Genomic DNA, 22,627 nt, shown 5'->3' on the forward strand with positions numbered 1-22,627 from the left:
AATCTCTTCGTCATCCATCCTGACTCTGCCAATTGGTCCAGTGGTGAGAATCTTTGTCTTCTTGACATTGAGCCTCAGTCCATACTGAAGGCTGCAGTCCCTGACCCTTCACAGCAAGTGCATGAGGTCCTCCTCAGTTTCAGCAAGCAGGGTTGTGTCATCTGCATAACACAGATTGTTATGGCCCATAGCGACCCTATATACAGCAGCTCTGAACTCTGCTCTGTCCTGAGCCAGCCTCACTAATTCCAACACACCAATCCCCATTGCCCCATTTACTGTATCAGTCCATCTCATCCAGTGTCTTCCATTCCTGCATTGTCCCTCCATCCTTCTGGGCATGATGTCCCTTTCCAAGGACCAGTCTCTGCATGAATTATTGAATGTGAAGCTAAAGTGCTCTGGATTCAGCTGAATGAAAGAACTGTGAAAGTAATTGCTTTTTGCATAGTCTTTTGGTTGGTGGCGCTGTTGTTTTATTATTTGAACTCTGTTGGAATCCCCAGGTGACACACTCAGCTAAGTTTCTGGTCCACTCAGAAGAAAAGGCCTGGTGGTCAGCCATTGAAACCCTGTGAGCAGAGTTCTGCTCTGACACTCATGGCCATGGGCTTTTGACATTGCTTTTTGTAAAAGTTACTTTTGGGACATGTTTTTTATTTATCTTCTTGTTACATCTACATTTTCATCTTTAATTTCTTTGTGGCAATTTAGTTAATTTCCTGATTTCCTCCAATTTTACCCTGTTAACTCTAGTTGTATATCTCAGTGGTATATTGGAGTGGGATTTAGCATAGGCTGTGACAGTGCACAGTAATTAACTTTAGTATTTTCAAGATTTAGCAGGACAGCTATTTATTGGGAATATTCATGCAAACAGACTGACAGATATCCTCTTAAAATTGTCAGAAATAAAAATTATTTGTGTAGGGTGGGGTGATGATGATATTGTTGTTGTCGTTGATTACCTTTGAGTCAAGCACAACTGGTAGTGACAAAAAAGGCCTGAAGCCCCCTCTACAACTATCAACATTTAACAAAGTTTATAGAGTTTCTGGAGGCATGTTATTTAGAAAGTAGATGCCACTCCTGCTTCCACTGCGTAGGATATTGTACCTAGCAACAAACGACAGTGAAGAATTATACAAGAGTTTAGTTTTTAAAGTATCGTGAATGTCTTCGTTCATTACCATTGGTTCTTCATCATATGCTACTTTCTGAAATGATTCTGTGTCAGCCAGTTCTTTATAGGACAGTGACCCTATGTATCTTCCATTTTCTTTTTATGCTTCCTGGATCTTTCAAGATTTTGCCCATAGCATCCTTAAACATTGCATCTTGAGGCTTTTCAGTTCTTCAGTATCTTCTACTTGAGTAATGTCAAGCGACTTCTTCCCTTTTGATTTTCTGACTCCATCTCTTTGCACATTTCAGTACTTTGTTTTGTCTTCATGAGCTGCCCTTTAAAATCTTCAACTCTTTATGTAATATTTAACTGTTAGCTGCATGAAAGTAAGATTCATGACTTTGGCTTTTTTGTCTCTGTTGACACGGTTGCATATTTCCAAGTTACTACAGCGTGGAAACTGTGTGTTTTAAAAAAAATTTTTAAAAAGATATTGTGGCCTGGTTTTGTAGAAGTTTTAGGTAAAATTAAAATTAATTGTTGGAATCATTATTAAAAATTTTCTGGAAATCATAAAGCTATATAAAGGTGTTGAGCTTAGCCACTATGCACATTGTAATTACTCATTGTGGCTGTTCAGTTCTGTGATGCGTTCTGGCATTTTGTAAGCTGCTCTGACTAGCAATATATAGATTCATTTAATGCGTTAATATTGGTTAATAAATATATTTTTTAAAAACTTCAACTCTTTAACTTCCTAATTTCTTTGTTTCTCAGCATTCTAGTGCAATATTCAGAGTTTCTTCTGATGTTCATTTTGGCCTTATCTTCGTCCTATGAATTGTTCTTTGCTTTCTTCATGGATGATATCCTCTCACAGCTCATCTGGTCTTTTGTCAGTGTTCAATGCCTTGAAATGTTCTTGAAATGGTTTTTAAATTCAATTGGGATTGAGTCAAGGTCATAGTTTGGTTCTTGTGAATCTGTTTTCATTTTCTTTAGCTTCAACTTGAATTTGTGTGTGTGTGTGTATACACACACTCACATATATACATATATATTCATATATATATATATATATACACACACACACACACACACACACACACACACACACACACATACTGGAGACCTGAGCCATCATATTAAGGATTAGTTCAGGCCTTGCTTACGCCAGTCATGGTATAGGAGGTGGGGCAAGGGGGAGGGAAATGGGACACACACCTAAGTGAGTAGATTAATGCTGAATTTATCAGTTTTTGCCATGAAGAAGTGTTTGCATGTTGAAGTGTCTTTGCATGCCTAATATCTTAGGAATGTTTAAGGTTCTGTGCTTCCAAATCAAGACAGACTTGGGAGAAGCATTAGGCATTCACTTCTGAAATAACAGGCCTTTGAAAACCCTATGAACAATAGAGCCCAGTTAGACTATTAGATATAGCACTGGAGGCTGAACACTCATACTGAGAAGCAAAAATGAGGGGGGACAGTTGTAAACAGCCACTAATAATTAATATGTGGAATGTATGAAACATGAATGTAGGAAAGTGGACATTGTTTATAAATAAATGGAATGCATAAATATTGACAAATTAGGCATTGATGAAATGAGATGGATTGGTATGGGACATTTTGAATCAGAAAATCATTTGATCTACTGTTCCAGGAATGAAAAAGTGAGGAAAAATGAAGTCACATTCATAGTAAAAAGAAAAACATTTCTAGATCCATCCTGAACTACAGTGTTGTGAGTGACAGGATAATATCCATACACATGTAAGGAAGACCTCTTTACACGACTATTTTTCAAATATATGCACCAAAAAGTAAGCTAAAGAGGAAGAAATAGAAAATTTATACAAACTTTTGTAGTCTGAAATCAATTAAATATACATTGAAGGTTGATTAATAAAAATTGTTGATGAGAATGCAAAAGTTAGGAACAATGAAGAAGGATCAGTACTAAGAAAATGTTAACTTAATGACAGAAATGAGGCTGGCTGGAGATAGAATGATAGAATTATGTACAATCTATTTATTCATTGCAAATATTCTTTATAAAAAAACCACAAATGGTGAATATACACGTGGACTTTGCCTGATGAACTACACAGGAATAAGATTGATTGTCTCTATGGAAAGAAGCATTGGAGAATCTCAATATCAGCTGTGAAAACTAAAACTGTGGAACAGACCATCAGCTACTCATGTACAAGTTCAAATGGAAACTAAAAAAAAAAAAAGATAAAAAATCCATAGAACTAGTAAATGACCTTACGTCTATTCCATCTGAATTTAAAAACCATCTCAAGAACAAGTTTGAGAACTTCAGCACTAGTGAATATAGACCAGATGAACTGTGGGATTGTATTAAGGATATTATCTATGAAAAATGCAAGAGATTCTTACAAAGAGAGAGGAGGAGGAAAAAGAAACAACAGAATGAATGTCAGAAGAGAGTCTAAATATTACACTAGACTGCCAAGAAGTCAAAACAATAGGAAGAAATCAGGAAGTTAAATTACTGAATAGACAATTTCAAAGGCCAGCTTGAGAAGACAAAGTACTATAGTGAAATATGCAGAGTCAGAAAAGCAAAAGGGACCAAACCTGTCAGCATTTCTTAAGCTTACGGAATTGAAAAAATAAATTCAAACCTCAAGTTTCAGTACTTAAAGATGCAAAAGAAGAAGGAAGGAATGCACAGTCACTGTAAAAAATAAAAAAATGGTCAACACAGAACAATTTTGAAATAGCATGTGTTCAAGAAGCAATGGAAATGAAGGCGGAAGTTCAGACTTCTCTGAAAGAATTGGCAAAAAAATAAGGCCCTAGGAATTGATGGAATACCAGTTGAGATACTTCCACATATAGATGTCGTGGTGTGTTCAATAGCTTATGCAGGAAATCTGGAGGACAGCCATCTAGCCAAATGACCAGAGAGATATGTATTTATTCCCATTTCCAAAAAAGGTAATTCAGCAAAGTGTGAAAACTATTGAACAATATTTCTAATATCACATGCAAGCAAAATCTTACTGATGACTATTTTTAAAATGACGAGAACAGTATATCAATAGAGAACTGCCACAAATACAAGGTGGGTTTAGAAGAGGCTGTGGCACTATTGATATATATCATTGCTGATGTCAGGTGGATCTTGGCTGCAAGCAAAGAGTACCAGAGGGATGTCTATTTGTGCTTTATTGATTGTGCAAAGGCATTTTTGGCTGTGTGGATCGCAACAAATTATGGCTAACATTGAGAAGAATGGAAATCCCAGAATACTTGATTATGCTCATAGAAACCTATACCTAGACCAGGAAGCTGTCCAAAAATCAAGAAAGGAGTGCACCAGGCATGTGTCCTTTCTCCATATTTTTGAAATCTATATGTGGAATACATCATTCAGGAGTCTGGACTTTATAAAGAAGAATGTGATATCAGGATTGAAAGAAGACTCATCAACAACTTGTAATGTGCAGATGGCACAACCTTTCTCGCCAGTACTAAGGAGTACTTGGAGCATTTGCTGCAGAAGCTCAAGGACTGCATCACCAATATGGATTGAAGCTCAACATCAAGCAAACAAAGATTCTTACTAACTGGGCAGCATCATGATAGATGAAGAAAAGATTGAGATTGTCAGCAGTTTAATTGTACTCAAATCCACAATCAACACTCTTGGCACTAGTAGTCACAAAATCAGAAAGTGAGTTGCTTTAGGAAAGTCTGCTGCCAAGGACCTCTCCAGAATGCTAAAAAGCAATGCTGTCAGTCTAGCGATTAAGGTGCACCTAATCCAGACCATGGTCTTCTTGATTGTTATGCACCTGAGATCTAAATTATGATTAAGGATGACAGAAGAAGAATAAATGCTTTTGAATTGTGGTGCTGGAGAAGAGTTTTAAACATATTAAACAAACAGGGTCAAGAGAACAAACAGGTCTGTCCTGGAAAGGGTGAAAAGCTATTCCTTGGAGGCAAGGGTGGAAGTTATAACTAGATGCTGTATAATTCTGGTTGTAACTCGGGTGGATCTTCCCAGGCTGGTGTGCACAAGGACACAGGCTCCACCAGAGTCAAATATTTTAAGAATGAGGTGAAAAGACCCCAGTGAAAAGATACAAAAGAACTGATGCTAACATTACATTTTAACTACATTCTTAACCACAAAGTCAAAAGAGAAAGCTTTAAGGTGAGAAATTTGGGAGTGAAAATAATGTTTTCAGAGTGGCCTGCATTAGGCACCAGGATGGCCAGGGCTGAGCACTGACAAGTGCTGATTAGAAAAGAAGTAAAAATGCGTCCTGAATAGTGAGTTGAAGATTGCATTCCAGTACGTGTCATCCTGAGCTCATTTAGCAGTAGAAATGGATCTCCATCAAATACAGCTGGGATGTCCATCACAATATACTTTAAACAGTGCAGATGGAATCTGAGCAGTGGGGGCCGCAGGTGAAGACTGTTGCCACTCTAAAGCCCTGGTTATGTCATGTAAACAGATACAAAAGGTGGATGCCAATCTCTTCTTCCCATTTTGTGAGTAGATTACTTGCAAGAAGTGTTTTACCTCCCAGATGTGACCTGGATTTAGATCCCCAAATACTAGAGGGTTTGCATGGAGGGTACCCTGTTGTGCTAGAAAAAAACCCAGTTGCTGGTAAGATGCAAAGTAAATGAGCTTATCTCTCTGTTCCAGGTGTCTGCACTAATATGTTAGGGAATTATTGCTTAATTCATGAAAAATAATTGAGGAAAATATTTCCAGCCATTAAATGTGGATAAAGGCTTACTCTGACTATTGTGAGCAATTTTTTAAGCAGCAGAAAGAACAGGGAACCAATAGAGATAATAAAAATATAACAACTGTGTTTGAGAAGAATCTTCTTATGACAGGGTCAGGCGCGGCTATGCTATTCAACGTGTGTTATGGTTTAATAACATATTGAAGGACAATGTGAACAGTCACACCCCTTCAAATCAGCAAATAAAAGCTGATTTGAAAGTCAAAGCTTATCTGTGCTAGCACTGTTAAGTCTTATTATTAATACACCAGGAAAATAAAAACGGTAGCTTCTGTAGTTTCTCCAACTCATTTCCTCTCTTTTTCTTACTTCCTTTTGTTTTCAGGAGCTGCCACTCCAAAGCCAGTCCCAGAGCCTGAGAAACAAACAGACCATACTGTTAAAATTGCTGGAGTCATTGCTGGCATCTTGCTCTTCGTTATTATCTTTCTTGGAGTTGTGTTGGTAATGAAGAAAAGGTGAGTCCCTAGCTCCGGCCAGAGATGTAGTTAAATCTTATTGTTTGCCAATGTGTGAAAATGCTCAGTTCCTCCAATTAGTCACTTGCCTTTTGTGTTGAATATATAGCTGTGGCTGTGGTTAACATGTTTTATCATCTGACATTCAAATTTATGTGGCAAAATCTAGAGAAAATGGTTTTCATTTTGATGAGTATACCAACCATATCTTTCCAGAATATTGTAAGAATCACATGTCTCTCCTCAAAGGTGTTACATAAAACTAACATCTTAAAGGCTATTCCTTCTAAAGGAATTTTCAGTACTTTCTATGGACGTGCTCCAGAAGGTACAGGAAGAAGACAGTTTACTGTTGTTGAAGAGGACAGTAGTAATAGCAGCATTGGTCCAGTTCATATTGCATGCAGTTGCTTTCCGAGGCAGCTCATCAACACAGGCCGCTATGAGAGCACGAATGTCCCAGCACAGCCCGAGGAGGCATTGGAAGGGTGAACCCACACCAGCAACCAGTCAAGGAATGAGACTCTGCTTTGTAGTCAAGGGTGGTCAAGGAAATAGAGAAATAGATATGACATAATAAACATAATAGATAAAAAGATATATGACATAAATTCTTATGGCTGATGTTTTAAAAATGCAGTATCTCCTGTTTATGAAAATAAGTAAAATCTTGGTTAATTATATGGGATTTGTTTTACATAAAATTGGATAATCTTTTCCCATGTGATTTATATTATCAGAAAACCTGCTGAAGAATCAGCTGGGAGGGAGTTGCAACTCAATGACACATAGTAACAATATATATTTAAAAAAATAGGTCTAGAATATTCAGAGAAACATTTTAGAGCGATTTCTTTCAAACTCTGGAAATAAGTGGAATTTTTTGTGTCATAGCAAGCTCTCTATGTGGAATTGGCCTGAAACTACTAATCTAGCTCTCTTTGTGACCTCAGCTAAATTTTAACTGTTCCTCTAAGGACCTGTTTCTGCTGCACTAATTCATTATTCTGCCTAAGTCTTTCAGGTAGTCACTGAGCTTGTGTTATAAATTATGCATTTGAGGAGATTGCCCACAGTAACATATGGCCTTGATGCAGTTTTTTTTTTCATGTAAATACTAGTAAGTCACAACAACTTTGCACAAAGTAGAAAATGATATAAAAATGGGTTGTTTTCACATCACGTGCGACTTGTTATTTGTTTATAAGGAAAATTGCAAATACACCGTACCTGTCCACCAGCAAGGAAGACCACAGGAGGAAGGCAGGAAGCTTTGGAAACTCAATGGATGGTCAGTTGTGACTCACTGGCTATGAGTTTGAAGAGTGTTATCTTTCTGGTTCCTTTGTGAAGAAATACAAAATGTAATATAAATTGAGACCTAAGTCACGAAGCACAAACTGTCATATTTAATAAAAAGTCATGCACTGCTAATTTCATAGTTTTCCGTCTAAATGTTAAGATTGAATTCTCAAAGTAGTATTTTTAAATTACATAATTAACACATGATACTAGGCATGGAGATGTTGCTTGAGTATCACTAATGTGTAATAGGCAGCCTTGATTAGAAAAATATTGACTGGAGGGTAGAATTTGCAGATCTGTGTTTTAGCTAGCCTCTGGGTCTTAGTTTCCTCATTTGTAAATTGGCAGAATCGAGCTGGATGACCCCAAGGTCCCCCGTGACGCTCATGGCAGGTTTCCTGTTTGATGGCAGCCTTTGGGGACACTGCTGTAGCTGTGCTCGTCCAACAGTATATGGCTGGCTTTTGGCTTAAGCATGTACTGCATTATTTAAATGTGCCCCTGAGTTCCCTAAGACACTCTTTGTTCATGTGATTCAAACCTGGGTGTGCAAGTTGGTAGAGTTTATTTTTCAGCCACACATTTCCTACTAAGACATAGAGGCACATAATTAAAAGACGGAAGAAATAAGAAAAGGAAAAAAATAAGGGCAAGAGGAAGAAAGGTTGAGAACAGCTTTCAGGTGTGGATTTTAATATATTATTAGTCATTTTTGAGTTTTAGAATTTAATGTTATTTGAACGTGTGTGTGTGTGTGTGTGTGTGTGTGTTATCTAAGGTAGATAGATACAACTCAGGCATCTCAGTGTTCATAAAAACAGAGCAGTCCTAAGAGAAAGTGAGGGTGAAACAAGCTCCTCAGTGGGTCACCGTAGGAAGCTGTCCACGGATTTGCCAGCAGGGATTGTCCTCTGTGATCGCTCCAAGCCTCTGGGCCTGAAATTTGGAGCAGGGACAGAAGAGCCTCACAGGGTACCTTACTCTACATTTCACTGCTGAGCGTTAGCAGGTTATTAGCTCACCAAAGAGCACCTTGCCTTGTCAAGAGCTGGCTGTCTATAAAAAATAGTTGCTAAGGGCCATATCTATTAAAAGAGGCATGATAAAAGCATTATGTAGAAACAAACTTAAAGAATATGTAACTCATAAACACATTATTTTGTGTTGTATTAACAATGACTACAAGAAAAGGCATCAGCCTTATTTAGCCTTAATGCTCTGTAAACTGTCACCAACCAGTGGCCATTTGCTCTCTGGTTAGGAACATCAGTTCATTTGACCTGTGCTTGAACTAATAACATACAGAAACTTCTTTTCTTTGCAAACTTTCACAAAGCCTATACTTTGATGTTTTCTTTATTCTGTAAGCAAAGCAATTTTTTTTCCAAAAGTGTATATTCTTTTGAATCTATGACAACTATTAGGAAAGGGTATGAGGTTCCAGTCACAGCTGACCCACCTATAGGTTTTCAAGGCCATGAATCTTAAGGGAGAAAATGCCCATCTTTCTCCCAAGGACCTGCTAGTAGATCTGAACTTCCAGAGAGGAATGACCTTTGGAATAGCAGCATAACCCCTTAGAGACTAGGCCAGCAGAGCTTCCTACATCGGTTGTTGTGTATCATGGAGTTGGAACAGACCCATAGCTGACCCCCAGCAGGTTTTCAGAGGCAGTAAATTGCACAGGAGGAGACGGCTTGTCTTTTTCCTGCAGAACGACTGATGGGTTCAAACCACGTGCCTTCAAGTTAACAGCTCAATTCTTTACCATTGAGCCACTAGAGCTCCCTTCCAACAACAATAGAAGACAGCTAATTTTATCATGTTTCATCTATCTAATTAGGTATATTTATAATAAATGAAAATGCCTGAGTTTTCAACATTTTTTAAGGAATAATTTATCTCAATAACTTGTTTGACAGAATATTCTATACAAGCACCATCAGTTTTACCCTGATTAATTATATTTACTGTTGTTTCTAAAATTGCTATAGATCTTTTAGAAGTTGGAGAGCATTTGTATTAATTACAATTACCTGTCTTAGTCAATGTGGTAAACAGAAATTGCACAAGTTGTAGGTATTTTGAAATATTTAAAGAGGTATATGTTCTTGAGTATAATTGCAGATTCTATAGACAGAACTTTCACAAGGAGATATATTTTAATTCTGAAGCACTCTCTATAGCACATTTGAACAGATGTACATTTTGCTAATAAATCATATGCAATTAAATATTTGATAGCCATTCTGTTATCAGTAAGTACTACTGGTACAAACCAGGGTCAGGGACAAGCAAATGAAATAAAAATGGGAAGTATTTCTGAATACATCATGCAACCAAAAAGATAAGAGAGAAAAACTGACGAAAGCTCTGTTTTCAAAGAGATGCCACCAGCACGTTGCTGGAGGCAAGTTCGCCTAAGTTGTATTTCTGCTGCCTGTGTTTACATAGGTGGGGATTTTTTCCAGCTCCAGCCAGATGTGAATCTGGTATGGAAAAGGACTTATTAAGTCTAAATACTTTATTCAATATCCTCATTCATAACTCCATTTTCTGAAACTACATTGAGAAACATATATTTTGAAATTTGTTGATGATTGGTGTTTAGAATATATATCCTTGACACAATACTAGGCTGTCACTTTTCTTTAAGTAGTTAGAGCCTGAGTGTTGTCCACCAGTGCTAGCTTTGATATTTGTGAGACAGACATGTGTGCCAACAGCTATGGATTCATAATCCTCATCTTTGAGTTAACTACTGCCCTTCAGTTTCTGGATAATAACCAATGGGTTTACAATACAAAGGAAAATTTAGTAAAATGACATTTTGTAAAGGGCTCTTTTAGCTTGATCTCATATGATCATAGCTCCTATTCATGAGTTCTGGATTCAACCTAATAGTTTAAGTATTTACTGTTAGAGTATGTTTTGTTTCAGTTTTGTATGTGTGTGAGGGGGAACGTTTAAAGAATTCTTTTTTAAAAAGATGTGTGTGTGTGTGTGTGTGTGTGTGTGTGTGTGTGTGTGTGTGTTAAGGAGAGTAGGCTCCATACTCTGTACCATTTAGATTTAGATGAGTGACCTAGCCTCTCAGAACTAGGCATTCATACCAGAAGAATGGAGATGAAGATGACATATAATTTACAGAGAAAAATGTGAAGACTGAGTGAGATAAGTTACTCACAAACACAAACATTTAACTTTCTGAATTTCGAATAGGTAGGTCGTGACTGAATCTAAGATAAACCCAAGTTCATATTACTTTTAACCACTCTGCTACATTGATTCACACCAGTAAAGCTCAAAGATGTACCTTGCTCTCTGAACCTCAGGTATTCTTTTCCCATCACTGGTTGGAAATACAGCGTAGATCTCAGGTTTTTGGAAGACCATTATTATCTTTCAGTTTAACAATACGTTGTTGTTGTTGTTGTGTGTCATCAAGTTGCCTGCAACTCATAGGAACCTTATGTACAACAGCTCTGAACCCTGCCTTATCATGAGCCAGTCTCATCATCTCCAACAAACCTAGTCCCACATCTCCAGTCACTGAGTCAATCCATCTCATCCTGGGTCTTCTTCTCCTGTGCTGTCCCTCTACACTTCCAAGCATGATGTTCTTCTCCAAGGACTGATCCCTCCTGGCCACATGCCCAAAGTATATGAGATGGAGTTTCAAAATCTTTGCCTCCAGGGAGCAGCTTGGTTTCACCCTCTCTAGGACAGACCTGTTTGTTCACTTGACAGTCCATGATTCAAGACTCTTCTCCAGCACCACAACTCAAAGGAATTGATCCTTCTTCTATCATCCTTAGTCATTGTCCAGCTTTCAGATGCATAGCAAATAATTGTGAAGACCATGGCCTGTATCAGGTTCAACTTAGTCTGCAGACTTGCATTGTTCGTCTTCAGTATTCTAGAGAGGTCCCTGACAGCAAACTTTCCCAGTGTAGTTTGTCTTTTAATTTCCTGACTGCTGGTGCCAAGAGTGTTGATTGTGGAACCAAGCAAACTGAAGCTGTTATAAACTAAAGTCTCTTCTTCTGTCATGATGCTTGGTCTTCTAAAGTAATTCTAAATTTATTTTTATAGGGAGAAGGGATTTATCTAGAATCTTTCATTTTTCTTAATTTGCAGAATTTATATGTCTTATATATTTTATGTGTGTGAATTTATACATAATTTTAAAATGATAAAGAGAAATGACTGTGTTAATTAGACAAAGGATCTTAATTTTGATAGTTACTATGTACCATCAGGTCAGAACCAACCCATAGCTGACCCTTTGGTGGGTTTCCAGAGGCAGATATTTGTACAGGAAATCGTCCATCTTTTCCTGCTGGTGTATTTGAACTACTTGTCTTTGGGATTGCAATACTAGGCCACCTTTAAAAAAAAAATTAAATAAATAAAATTTTAATTGTGATTTTAACGAATATTTACAGAGCAGTTAGATTTTCATTCATTGTTGCATATTTTAACCCCATGCTTCCCTTCCCCCTCCCCCAGTTCACTTTTTCTTAAACATTAATTTTAATGAAAGTTTATAGAGGCTTTGGATTTCCATTCATTCATTGTTGCACATTTCTCCCTGTCCAACCCCCCTTTCCCAGTTCGCTCTTCTCTTTGAAAAGAAAAATTCTTTCATTGTTACATAATCCCTCCCCCTAAGTCCACTCCACTATGCAGCCTTCTTCATTCTGGAGTCTTGTCATGACAATAATACCTAATCATATATCCCTTTTAAACAGTTCTCTCCCTCATCTGTTTCAATGCAGTATACATAATTTATCCCACCTTTCTCAGTCTCTCCCCTACCCCAATGTCAGTCCCCTAAAAGCTGTAAGAATCTTAGCATTATAAGATGGTCTTCTTATTAAACATACTAAAAGAAAGTTATCTAATTGAATAGGAAAGGCAGGTATTTGTCTAGTGTCCTCAAAAGAAAAAAGAAATTGCTTTTTAAAATTAATGATCTTTTGCTAGATTTATTCATACTTCATGTGGCTTATTTCCTTATTCATATTACTTTCATTGCAACAAGTAAAATTAACTCATTAATTTCCAGTATATTTCTAGTTGTTTATAATCAAAACAAAGCAAACTCTCAAGTGAACAACAGTGTAGCACAGTTTATAGAAAACTTTGGCCTGTTTTGTTTCTCTTCTATAGTTGCAGACAAGAACCCAGCTTCTCCTCGTGAATAGTAAGCGTCACAGTGTGCCCACTCTGCAGTCACACTCTGAAATCGTTTAAGTGCCATCTGCCTTTTTTATGCATAACAGCATGTTAAGGGCTATAGTATGATATATTTTAATCTTATTTTACACCACTCTCATACGCAGCACAGTGCTTAACTCATAGACATGTAGCTCTAGAGAGAAAAAAAGAAAGGGAAAAAAATATTTATTTATGCAAACCCTTCAGTGCTACAGTAGACTTAGAAAACTCTCCTCTTTATTTCTTTTGAGGCATGGAAGTTCAGAAGCCCTCTAGGTGCAGCAGTGGAAGTGTTTTTCCACCAGCCAGAGGTTGGCAGTATGAGCTCTGCTCTGGCTCTACAGTCTGCTTCCAGAAAGATTCATGGTCTCAATAGCTGGGGGTTGGAGGGAGGCAGCCTCACCCTGTCTTGCAGGGTTCCTCTGAATCAGAATCAGATCAACAGCAGGGAATTTTAAATTTTGGGGTATCACAATTTATTTTTTCTATACTTTATAGGTATTTGGATTGATTTATTATTTTTAATTGTGTGCTATTTAAAAGTTTTAATAATATTTCTTTAGATATTTCATTCCTTGAAATGGAGACAATGAATTAACATACTTAAATTCTGATATAGTTTGATTATAAGAGAAGTCTCAAAACATCATTGATTCAAACCATCACTTTTAAACCACCTTTGAAATATTTTTGTAGTGTACTTGAATGCATATTTTTCACATGCAAAATCAGTTTGGATAAAAATTTTTATGTTCAGAAAGTGAATAGATATCCTCAGGATGAGGTTGACTTTTTTCTTCACGTGGTGAACATCATCATAAGGCAATAAAAAGATGCAGTTTTTTCAGTCTTCTGTTCCGTGGGTTTACGATGGAAATGTCCATACCTCCACAGTGACTCTGTTGGCCCCCTGTGATTAGGAGTTTAATCATTTCCAAGCACATTCCCTGCTACACAAAACACTCCAACCCCCCATCCTCCCCTCACCCTCACCCTCACCCTGTGCAGATGTATAGCACCCTTTCTTCCTGTGTATTTGATAAGAATGTGTGATAAGTGTTCTTTTATCAGGAAAAAAATTACTGGAGACAAAATCAGGGAAAAGTCATTTATTAAAATCTCAATTTAAATGTGGAGGCATTAGGAGCTGTCTACATATCCCTTATCCTTGGACCAGCTTTGTCTCAAAGCCGTGAGTTTTAAAGCCTTTGGACCGACTGAAGAGCTCAGCTACTTCTCAACGAGAACTTGGGTCAGCTTTCAACTGATTGATTCCTTTTGGTAGCAACTTAAACGCTACAGGGAAGGAGGAAAATCTCAGACTTCTATTAAAGTTTTTCAAATGATGTGAGAGCATAGCATTAACAGAAATTCTTCATTTAGCTGTCAGCTGGGGATGAGTGTCTGCTTTTACTGAGAATTTCTTTAGTTATAATTACATCTGCCAGTCTCTGGAGAAAGACTTCAGACTTGGTGAAGTAGCCGTTGTTGTATGCTGTCAAGTCTGAACCGATGCATGGCTGACACTCCAGTGGGTTTTTAGAGGTGCTAAATTGCACGGGAGGAGATTGCCAGTCTTTCTCTCCCATAGAGCAGCCAGTGGTTTGAACAGCATGCCCCTGAGAAGGTGGCATAGCTCCTTGCTCTCCGGTTAAGTAGAGGGTCAGGGTAAAAGGCCCGCAGTGAGGTGGGCTGACACAGTGGCTGCAGATGGGCTCCAGTTCAGTAGCCATTCTTCAGACAGCAGGATTGGGAGGTTAGGTCAGTCTTTATGTGCTTGAGGCGGCTGTGAGTCCAAGCCAACCTGGAGGCCCCTCACAGCAATAATGACATCAGGGGATTACTCAGATATGTAGTAGTTAAGATTGTTCCTTTAGAATTTTTCTAAGCATCAGGGAAGCTAAAGTGTAAGGAGCCACAATCACAGCTGTCTCCAGCCCCAGAAAAGGTGGCCTGATGAATAAAGGCGGAAGGTGTGACATGGGAAGTCACCGGTTGCCCAGCTTCAGGCAGGTGGGTAGACTGCCATGGGCTGTCCTGCCTCATTTGCCATATGTGAATGAAACATTCTGCTTTTGTAAACTATACAGCTCACCTCCGACCTATGGGCGACCCACTTCTCAACTGTATTCCACCCACAGAACACCCACCTCCCACCCATAGAACACTAACCCTTCACCTGTATTCCACCCACCTCCCACCCATGGAACACCCACATCCCACCCATAGAACACTAATCTCTCACCTATAACCCACCCACAGGCCGGTCACCTTTCCTCTGTGTTTCATCCACCTTCCATCCATAACCCATCTCACCTACCAGCTGTGCACCTCTTACCTGCAACCCAGACACAGCTCATTATGTCCCACCCACAGCCCACCCGCTGCTCACCCATGCCTGGGCTCCCACAGCTCAGAAGGAGTTTCATTTTCCAGTGTCCTAAATGTTGCACTTGAATAACTCATACATTTTCACATAGCTTCCAGCTTTGCTAAGCTCTAAAACGGCTTCTGTTTTTACCTTGGATCTCTGAAGCCTTGTGCGGTTCTGGATCAAGTCTAGTTTGTTGGGTGTTGAACAGGCAGCAATGAGCTGTAGGCCCTTAGCTGGCCACAGGTGACATCCAGGCTGTGGGTCTCACACTTTACATAGCTGGTAACACTCACCACCGTCCCTGCTGGGACCCAGGTTATGGGTGATGACACACAGGCAAAGGCACCAAATGCGTAAGGATGTGAATGGCACTGCAACAAGGGAACACAGCGTAAATCAACAGTTCCCTCCCTGTGTGTCTTTCTACTTTTGTCATGGACGCTGATGTGAAAAATAGCAACAGAAACAAAATTTAACTGAAGTTATAAGTGCTGAAATGAAGTAATTCCTTTTAAAGAGAGAAACTGACTCTGGGAAGAATGCAGTTGATTAATGGGCATCATTAACCATTTCAAAGGTCGGAATAATAATCTGATTATATACGACATAGTGTTCCTCAATTGATTTTCAAGTCTCTTCCATAACAGAGTGTTTAAGGATATGGCTAACTTTTTCCCCCCATGCATGTGTTTCATAATTATAAAATTTAGATTTCATAAAAAGACAAAAATCAACACCAAACAACAGTCATCTAGTTATTTCCACTAGACGAGAGTAGAAGAGCCCTATCTGGTTTCTAAGGCTGTAAATCTGTAAATAGATGCACACTGTGGCTGTTATGATTCCCCAGAACCTTTCCCTTACTCTACAAATCACTGCATTAGCATCTTTTTATTTTAAACTGAGGGCACTCAGCAATCACATCTCTTTCAGATGTTCAACTGCTAATTTCAGTGATAATTTTTGGAGCATTTACAACAATTAAAACTGGAGGTTTAAACAAATAAAAAATCAAGTTAAGGTCAATGACAGAGCCATAAAGGAGTGGGGTGGGGGGAAGGTTCTCAGGAAGCAAAAACAAATTCAAATGCATTTTGGATTCTGAAATGTTGTTTATCATCTTGACTTGAGGAGCTGACTGGTGGGAAAGTGTGTTAGGAAGACTCTTTGTTTAGTTAATTTTTTCATTTAGTAAACAATTTTCTAAAACTCAAAAGTAACATATGACCTTTTCTTAAATGTGTGTCATGAAAGAGGGCCTCTACTGGGGTGGGACCCAGAGGCACAGTTGGGCCTTTTGAGAGAGAGAGAGAGAGAGAGAGAGAGAGAGAGAGAGAGAGAGAGAGAGAGAGAGAGTGTGTGTGTGTGTGTGTGTGTGTGTGTGTGTGTGTTTTGATGTTTTGTTTTACAAAACGATCTGATACTTGAAGAGAGAATGAGGTGGACGCAAGGGCCACACTGACCCAGGCCTGGAGAGTATGCAATTCTCCTGAGTTGGACTGATAGCTCTCCAGTGGCTAGTAGCATCACATGGCCCAGCTCTCAGACAGAGAATACTTATGCGATGGTGTGTGTCTCCCTGCGGCTAGAAGGGCTTTAGCTCTATGTTATACCGTGTTGGAGGTAGGGAGCCCCACATATCTCAGTATCGTTCCTGGCAGTGGTGACAGTAAGCCTGCCAAGTGGCCTTCAGAAAGCACCTCTGGATGTCATCATAATATACTCAGACAAGCCAGGGTAGCCTCCCTGTGAAACACCGTCTCAGGGAAGAGGTGATTTGTTAAGTGTGCTGCTCTTAAGGGAAGAATACACGCTCAGCTGTAGTGTTTTAAACACCAGAGAGGAAAAGAGAGCTGGGCCAGGCCTATTCTTTTCTTTACTGATAACAGTGATGATGCGGGGCTCATTCACAGGTAGATCTATAAACACACCTGTGAATGTGACCACGCTCCTGTATGCAGAGCACGCTTCAGATCAAGCCAGCAGCCCCATGTGCAGGCTCCACATGCGTATACTCTGAAGGGATTGATAGAAAGGCATGATTTCCAGTGTTGTTGTTACCATCAAGTTGGAACCGACCCATAGTTGACCATCCACCAGGTTTTAGAGGCAGCTAATTGGCCTGGGGATTTTTAGTTCTCTTGGTTGGTATAGGATGAGCTCTAATGACTTTGAGGTGCCCTGCCATCCTGGAGACACGTGGAAACATGGTGCAAGGTCACTGTGACTCCCTGGCAGCTCAATGGCATCTACCCTGTTTGGAACACACAGTTGTGTGTTCCCTTGTACTACTTATAATGTCTGTAAAAATTTTTTTATCCAGACCGTCTTTTCATTAAACAAGATTTTTAGCCAAGATTGATAATTACAAAAAAGAATAGTTGAAGGCAGAATTTTCCTTGAACAATCAAAATTATTAATAAAATATCCGGGCATGAACTTTAGTTGACTCTTCTAAATACACTTGTCATTTGTATTACTTGTTACCTTTCTATTGTTGATGGAGAAAGCAAATATATATATTGTTTGGTTAGTCCATTTATAACGCACTTCTATTAGGTGACGTAGGTGTAACACAGTGGACTACTAACCAAGAGGTCAGCAGTTCAAGTCTACCATAGGAGAAAGGTGGATTGTCTTTCCTCATTAAGATGTACAGCTCTGCATCTGGATGGAGGGTCACTGAGAATCAGAAGGGTCTCGTAGTATATTTGGTTTAATTTCTCCTAGGTGCCTTTGTAACAACTCTGGTATCCCATTACCCTGCTTCACACACAGGCATCTGAGGCCCTGAGAAGCTAACAAGCTGTTTGAAGATACAGTCAGTCAGTGATAGGACCACAATGGAGGGTTGAGTCCCTGTTCCCTAGCTCTCATTCTGAAATTGTTCTTTATTTGAAATAGAATAGCCATTAAAAAAGCCAGAATACACAGTTTGAATCCACCAGATGCTCTGCCGGGGAAGGAGGGGCAATCTCCTCCTGTACCAGTCAGATCTGATTTGACGGTACACGCACAGAAAAATAATAAAAAAAAAAATAAAAAAATTTTAAAAAAGCCAGAATAGTCACAGTGCCTGCTCACTGAGCTGAAAGGAAGCTCCCCTAAACTCCATAACCTATGTTGTAACTAGTATTTTCCTATATTTCACCTCATGCGTTTAAAACACCCTACCATTGAGTTGGTTCCAATTAATAGTGACTCCTCTCTGGTTTTTGTGTCTGTGAATTGCAGTGGTAAGAGCTGTGTCTTTCTGTCCTGGGGCAGTTGGTGGATTTGAACCACTGGAGATGGGTGGTCTTGGGGTAAGCAGTGCAGCTCAGTACATACTACGCCACCAGAGCTCCCATGCACCTAGTGTTTCTGAAATTGCACCTTATGTTACATGACTCCCATGATGCCTGTCATGCATCTGGACATTGGACATTAGACCTGCTCTCCTCCAATGAGGAAGCAGATAGGAACCCAGCTACCACTGGCTCCTTTCCATACCTTTAATATACCAAGCATGGAGTAGGTCTGCAGCATGCCACAAGTGACTGTCACCTGGAAGCATAAGTCCTTTCAGGTCCATGGCTCACACTGTAAATGTGCAAATACGTCAGCATGATTGCTCAGTGCTAGCACACCCTCCTCTCACACCTGGTGGTGCCAGATGGTGGCTCTGACACACAGCCTTTGGCACACATGCACTATAATAATAAAGATGTTGGAGAGAGGCACCTCTCAGCACTGCTTTATCTTCTGAGCCCACTCACCTTTGTGACCCAATCTATAATTAATGCCCAGTGTCCATCCACAGAGAGCTGGAACTGGCATCCCCAGCGCTGCTTCTGTACTCTGTCCATTTCTACTGGTCACTGCTGGAAGAGGTGGTGGACACCCAGCTGGGGCAAGGTCTCTGCCCTCATCACCACGGTGATCAGATGTCTGTGAGGGGGCAGCCTACCCGTGCTGAAGGGGCTTCTAGTGTCCTGAGGGAAAAGAGACTGCAGCAGGAGGCTCAGCAAAGCAGACCCGGGCTCTCAGCATGGCTTGTGAACTCTGCTTCCAGAAACAGACAGGGTGGCTTGTGTTTCTGATATGTGAAAAGTTGTGTGAAAGGAAAAGGCTGCGGAACCTTGAATTTTTCTGCCTCTGCTGCCATGTGGCTGAACACTCATACTGAAGCCAGCACTGAGGCTTACTTTCCAGTGACACAGCAAGATGGGTGCTCAGCTGGTGAAGTCACTTGCCCAGAATTATAGCTCTACCCTGAGTCACGCCAGCCTGCAGCCCTTGTGTATCCAGCCATATATCCAAATCCTGTCAACTGCTTCTCCTCTTTGAATGGCACTTAGTATGGTTCTAGCACTCAAATGTGTTTATTGGCTTTAGCATTTTTCATATAATCCAACCTTATTTTATCCGTATTAATTTTAGTCTGAGAGGTGTTTCCTGAGAGCTATTAAATGATCTTCAATGAATGTGACATGGGCATGTTTTCATTTCTGATCACATCTAATCCCATTTGTATATCAAACCATTTCATTTTCCTATTAAAGCTGATGTTTATATCAGTTCCTAGCCGAGATTAAGTAAGGATAACCAAGCCAATCCCAGTGATGTCCAGGCAGTTCAGACAGTTAGGAATATCTTTTTTAACATCTTTTGTAATTCTTGCAAAATATTATTGCAAGCATCATAAATATGTAAAATTAAACTTAGCAAACGAAATACATAGACTACATTTGCTGTCTACAATATTCTTTATTTTAATTTCTTTCTTTCCCTCACAAGCAAATTTATTAATTTGTAAGCTTGTAAGCTTTCTCTTCATTACTGAAAAAAATATGTTCCTTTTTCTTAAAATAACTACTTCCTTAGGTTTCCTTTATAAGTAGAATCAGCACACTATAGAATCAACACAATATTCATATTAATTACATAAAGAAAAGGCTCAAATGAAATAGTTGTTGTTTTGTGCCATCAAGTAAGAACCGACCAATAGCTGACCTGTCAGTGGGTTTTCAGAAGCAGTAAATTGTACAAGAGGAGATTACTCATCTTTCTCCCACAGAGCAGCTACTGGATTCGAACCAATTACCTATGGATTGACAGCACAGTTTCTTACCATTAGGCCAGCAGAGCTCTCTTAATGAAATTGTTGTTGTGTACTGTTGGAACCGACCCATAGCTGACCCTCCAGCAGGTTTTCAGAGGCAGTTAATCACATGGGAGGAGACTGCCCATCCTTCTCTGGCAGAGGAGCTGGTAGCCTCGAACCCTGGGCCTTGGGGATTGCCTCTAGGCCACCAGAGCTCCAATGAAATAGTAATTATAAATTGTTTATATGGATGACAAGTGTTGGATTTTGTAGAACTAAGCTAATTTGTGGTCCCTCTACCTCTTCTGTACTACATTTTAGGGGCAGAATTTAACCAATGCAAGTAAAACTGAGTATTCTTGCAGTGGAACTCTGCTCTCCTGGCTTAAAGCTTTATGTGCAGCCTTCCCCAGCAGCCCAGACTGCCTGTCACCAGAGAGATTCCTTAAAAAGGAAAGTTTGTTCAGCCATAATCCAGGTTGACTATAATATCAGTCCTATAAACTCTGCCTAGACTCCATGGCAGATGTTAAATAAAATATATTGTATTCCTATTTGCCTTTATAATTAAACTCTTCCATAAATAACATATGAACCCCCTTCAGAGAGAGTTTCCTTAGAGAAAACAGTTTGAGCTTCTAGAAGGGAAAATAAAGACTGGAAAGGATAAATGTCATTGATTTATCACAGAGAGAAGCAGTACACCTGGCAGGGGGGACAAGAATCCTGTTTGTTCTGCCTTTTGATGCTCCCTCCCCCTGAAAAGTTAATTTAGAAAGTCATGGTGCAGCACACCCCAGACACATATGAGCAGTGACTGTTAAAGAGTAATAGCTCAGAAATGCCATGTTGCAGAAGGCAGAGCTCCTTTTCAAATTAACTGGGAGGGATATGAGTCAACAGTTTCTTTAAAACTTCCCACCCCTGTGAGCATGCTGAACTCCTTAGAGACTGGGCCAACATATAGTCTTTTCAGATGGCAGTAAGCCTAAGATAGCCTAAGAATGACAACATCAGCAGCAAATCAGGATATACCTGTTCCGCCCATTACTATTATGGGATCACATGTATCTCATAGAGTGGGAAAACTTACTGGAAGCAAGAATGTCCAGTGATGTGGGTGTGTGCACTTATATTTAGTCTTCGAGAAAAACATAGAGGAGAGTCTGTTCTTTGGAAAGGTACATCATGCTTGAAAAGACGGAGGGTTGGCAAAAGTGAAAAATCTCGACAAGATAGATTGATACAATGACTGCAGCAATGAACTTGAGTGTGTCAGAGATGATGAGGATGGCACAGGATAGGACAGGGGTCAGATCTATTGTTCATAGGGTTATTATGAGTCATACTCTATGACACCTATCAACAAGAACAATTGCTAATGTGACTTTTCTTTTTGGAAAAGCATATTTATTCATACAGGATGAATAGATAATATTCATTCCCTGAAATGTGATTTCTCAGTGTGTTGGGTATTTTTTATTCTTTAAGAACTTGTCCCTGAAACAACAGTGTAGTCAGCTGAGAGCATGATTTAGTATGCAAGTATTCACATTACATTCCTATCCTTTGGAATGTGTTTAATGCACAAAATTGTTCAGGCTAAATGATGCATAGAATTTGAAGAGCTGGGAGAAGGCTTGGAGTTCATGTATTCCTAAACTCTCATTTTATAGATGAAGAAACAGAAGCCCAGATAAGTGAAGTGCTGACTGACGTGGGGAAAGACAGCTTTGAGTTCTAATCTGCAGTTCCTCATGACTGCTTGACAGAGTGAGATAAACTGATAATCTGCTAATTTCATGCTATGTCGTGGACTACTTTTAAAATGCGTATGCTTTCTGGTGGTTAGGTTAGCTCCGCTACTCAGGAAGGGAGCACTCCTGCAGGCTGAAGCCCAGGCGCGACTTGAGGACGTCCCTGGCCACAAAGTTTCTTACAGCATTTGCTCCCCAGGCCAGCAGACAGCAGGGTAAAAAAACCAAGCTGAACTGTTTCTGAAGGTTCATTTTACTATTTTCTCTGTGCAGCAAACATTTGGCATTAAAATCACTCGAGGTTGGAGGGAAGACAGCCTGCAATGGCATGTGGGTCATGTTGGGAATGTTTGCAGCCCCTACAGTGATATTCGGTACTTGCCTCCCTTCCTGTAATTACAACTTAAAAGTTCAGACTCAGGACCTGGCAGTCGGAGGGGAAGCTGACTAGATGAACCAATTCCAGAAGGTTCCTGAAGGCTCCAGCCTG

At 39.6% G+C, this 22,627-nt stretch overlaps 1 protein-coding gene across 2 annotated transcripts in view; it reads left to right on the forward strand.

Annotated features, from left to right (window-relative positions):
* The window catches only part of PTPRM (protein tyrosine phosphatase, receptor type, M), a 921,068-nt gene that overhangs the window by 544,691 nt on the left and 353,750 nt on the right, over nt 1-22,627 (forward strand). For both annotated transcript variants that reach the window (XM_006891412.1, XM_006891411.1), the window contains exon 13: nt 6,260-6,392. In XM_006891412.1, coding sequence (XP_006891474.1) covers nt 6,260-6,392 — 133 coding nt within the window. The remainder of the gene's footprint in view (nt 1-6,259; nt 6,393-22,627) is intronic.

Source organism: Elephantulus edwardii, unplaced genomic scaffold (assembly GCF_000299155.1).
Source record: "Elephantulus edwardii isolate Elephantulus edwardi_28Jun2011 unplaced genomic scaffold, EleEdw1.0 scaffold00097, whole genome shotgun sequence".
NCBI lineage: Eukaryota > Metazoa > Chordata > Mammalia > Macroscelidea > Macroscelididae > Elephantulus > Elephantulus edwardii.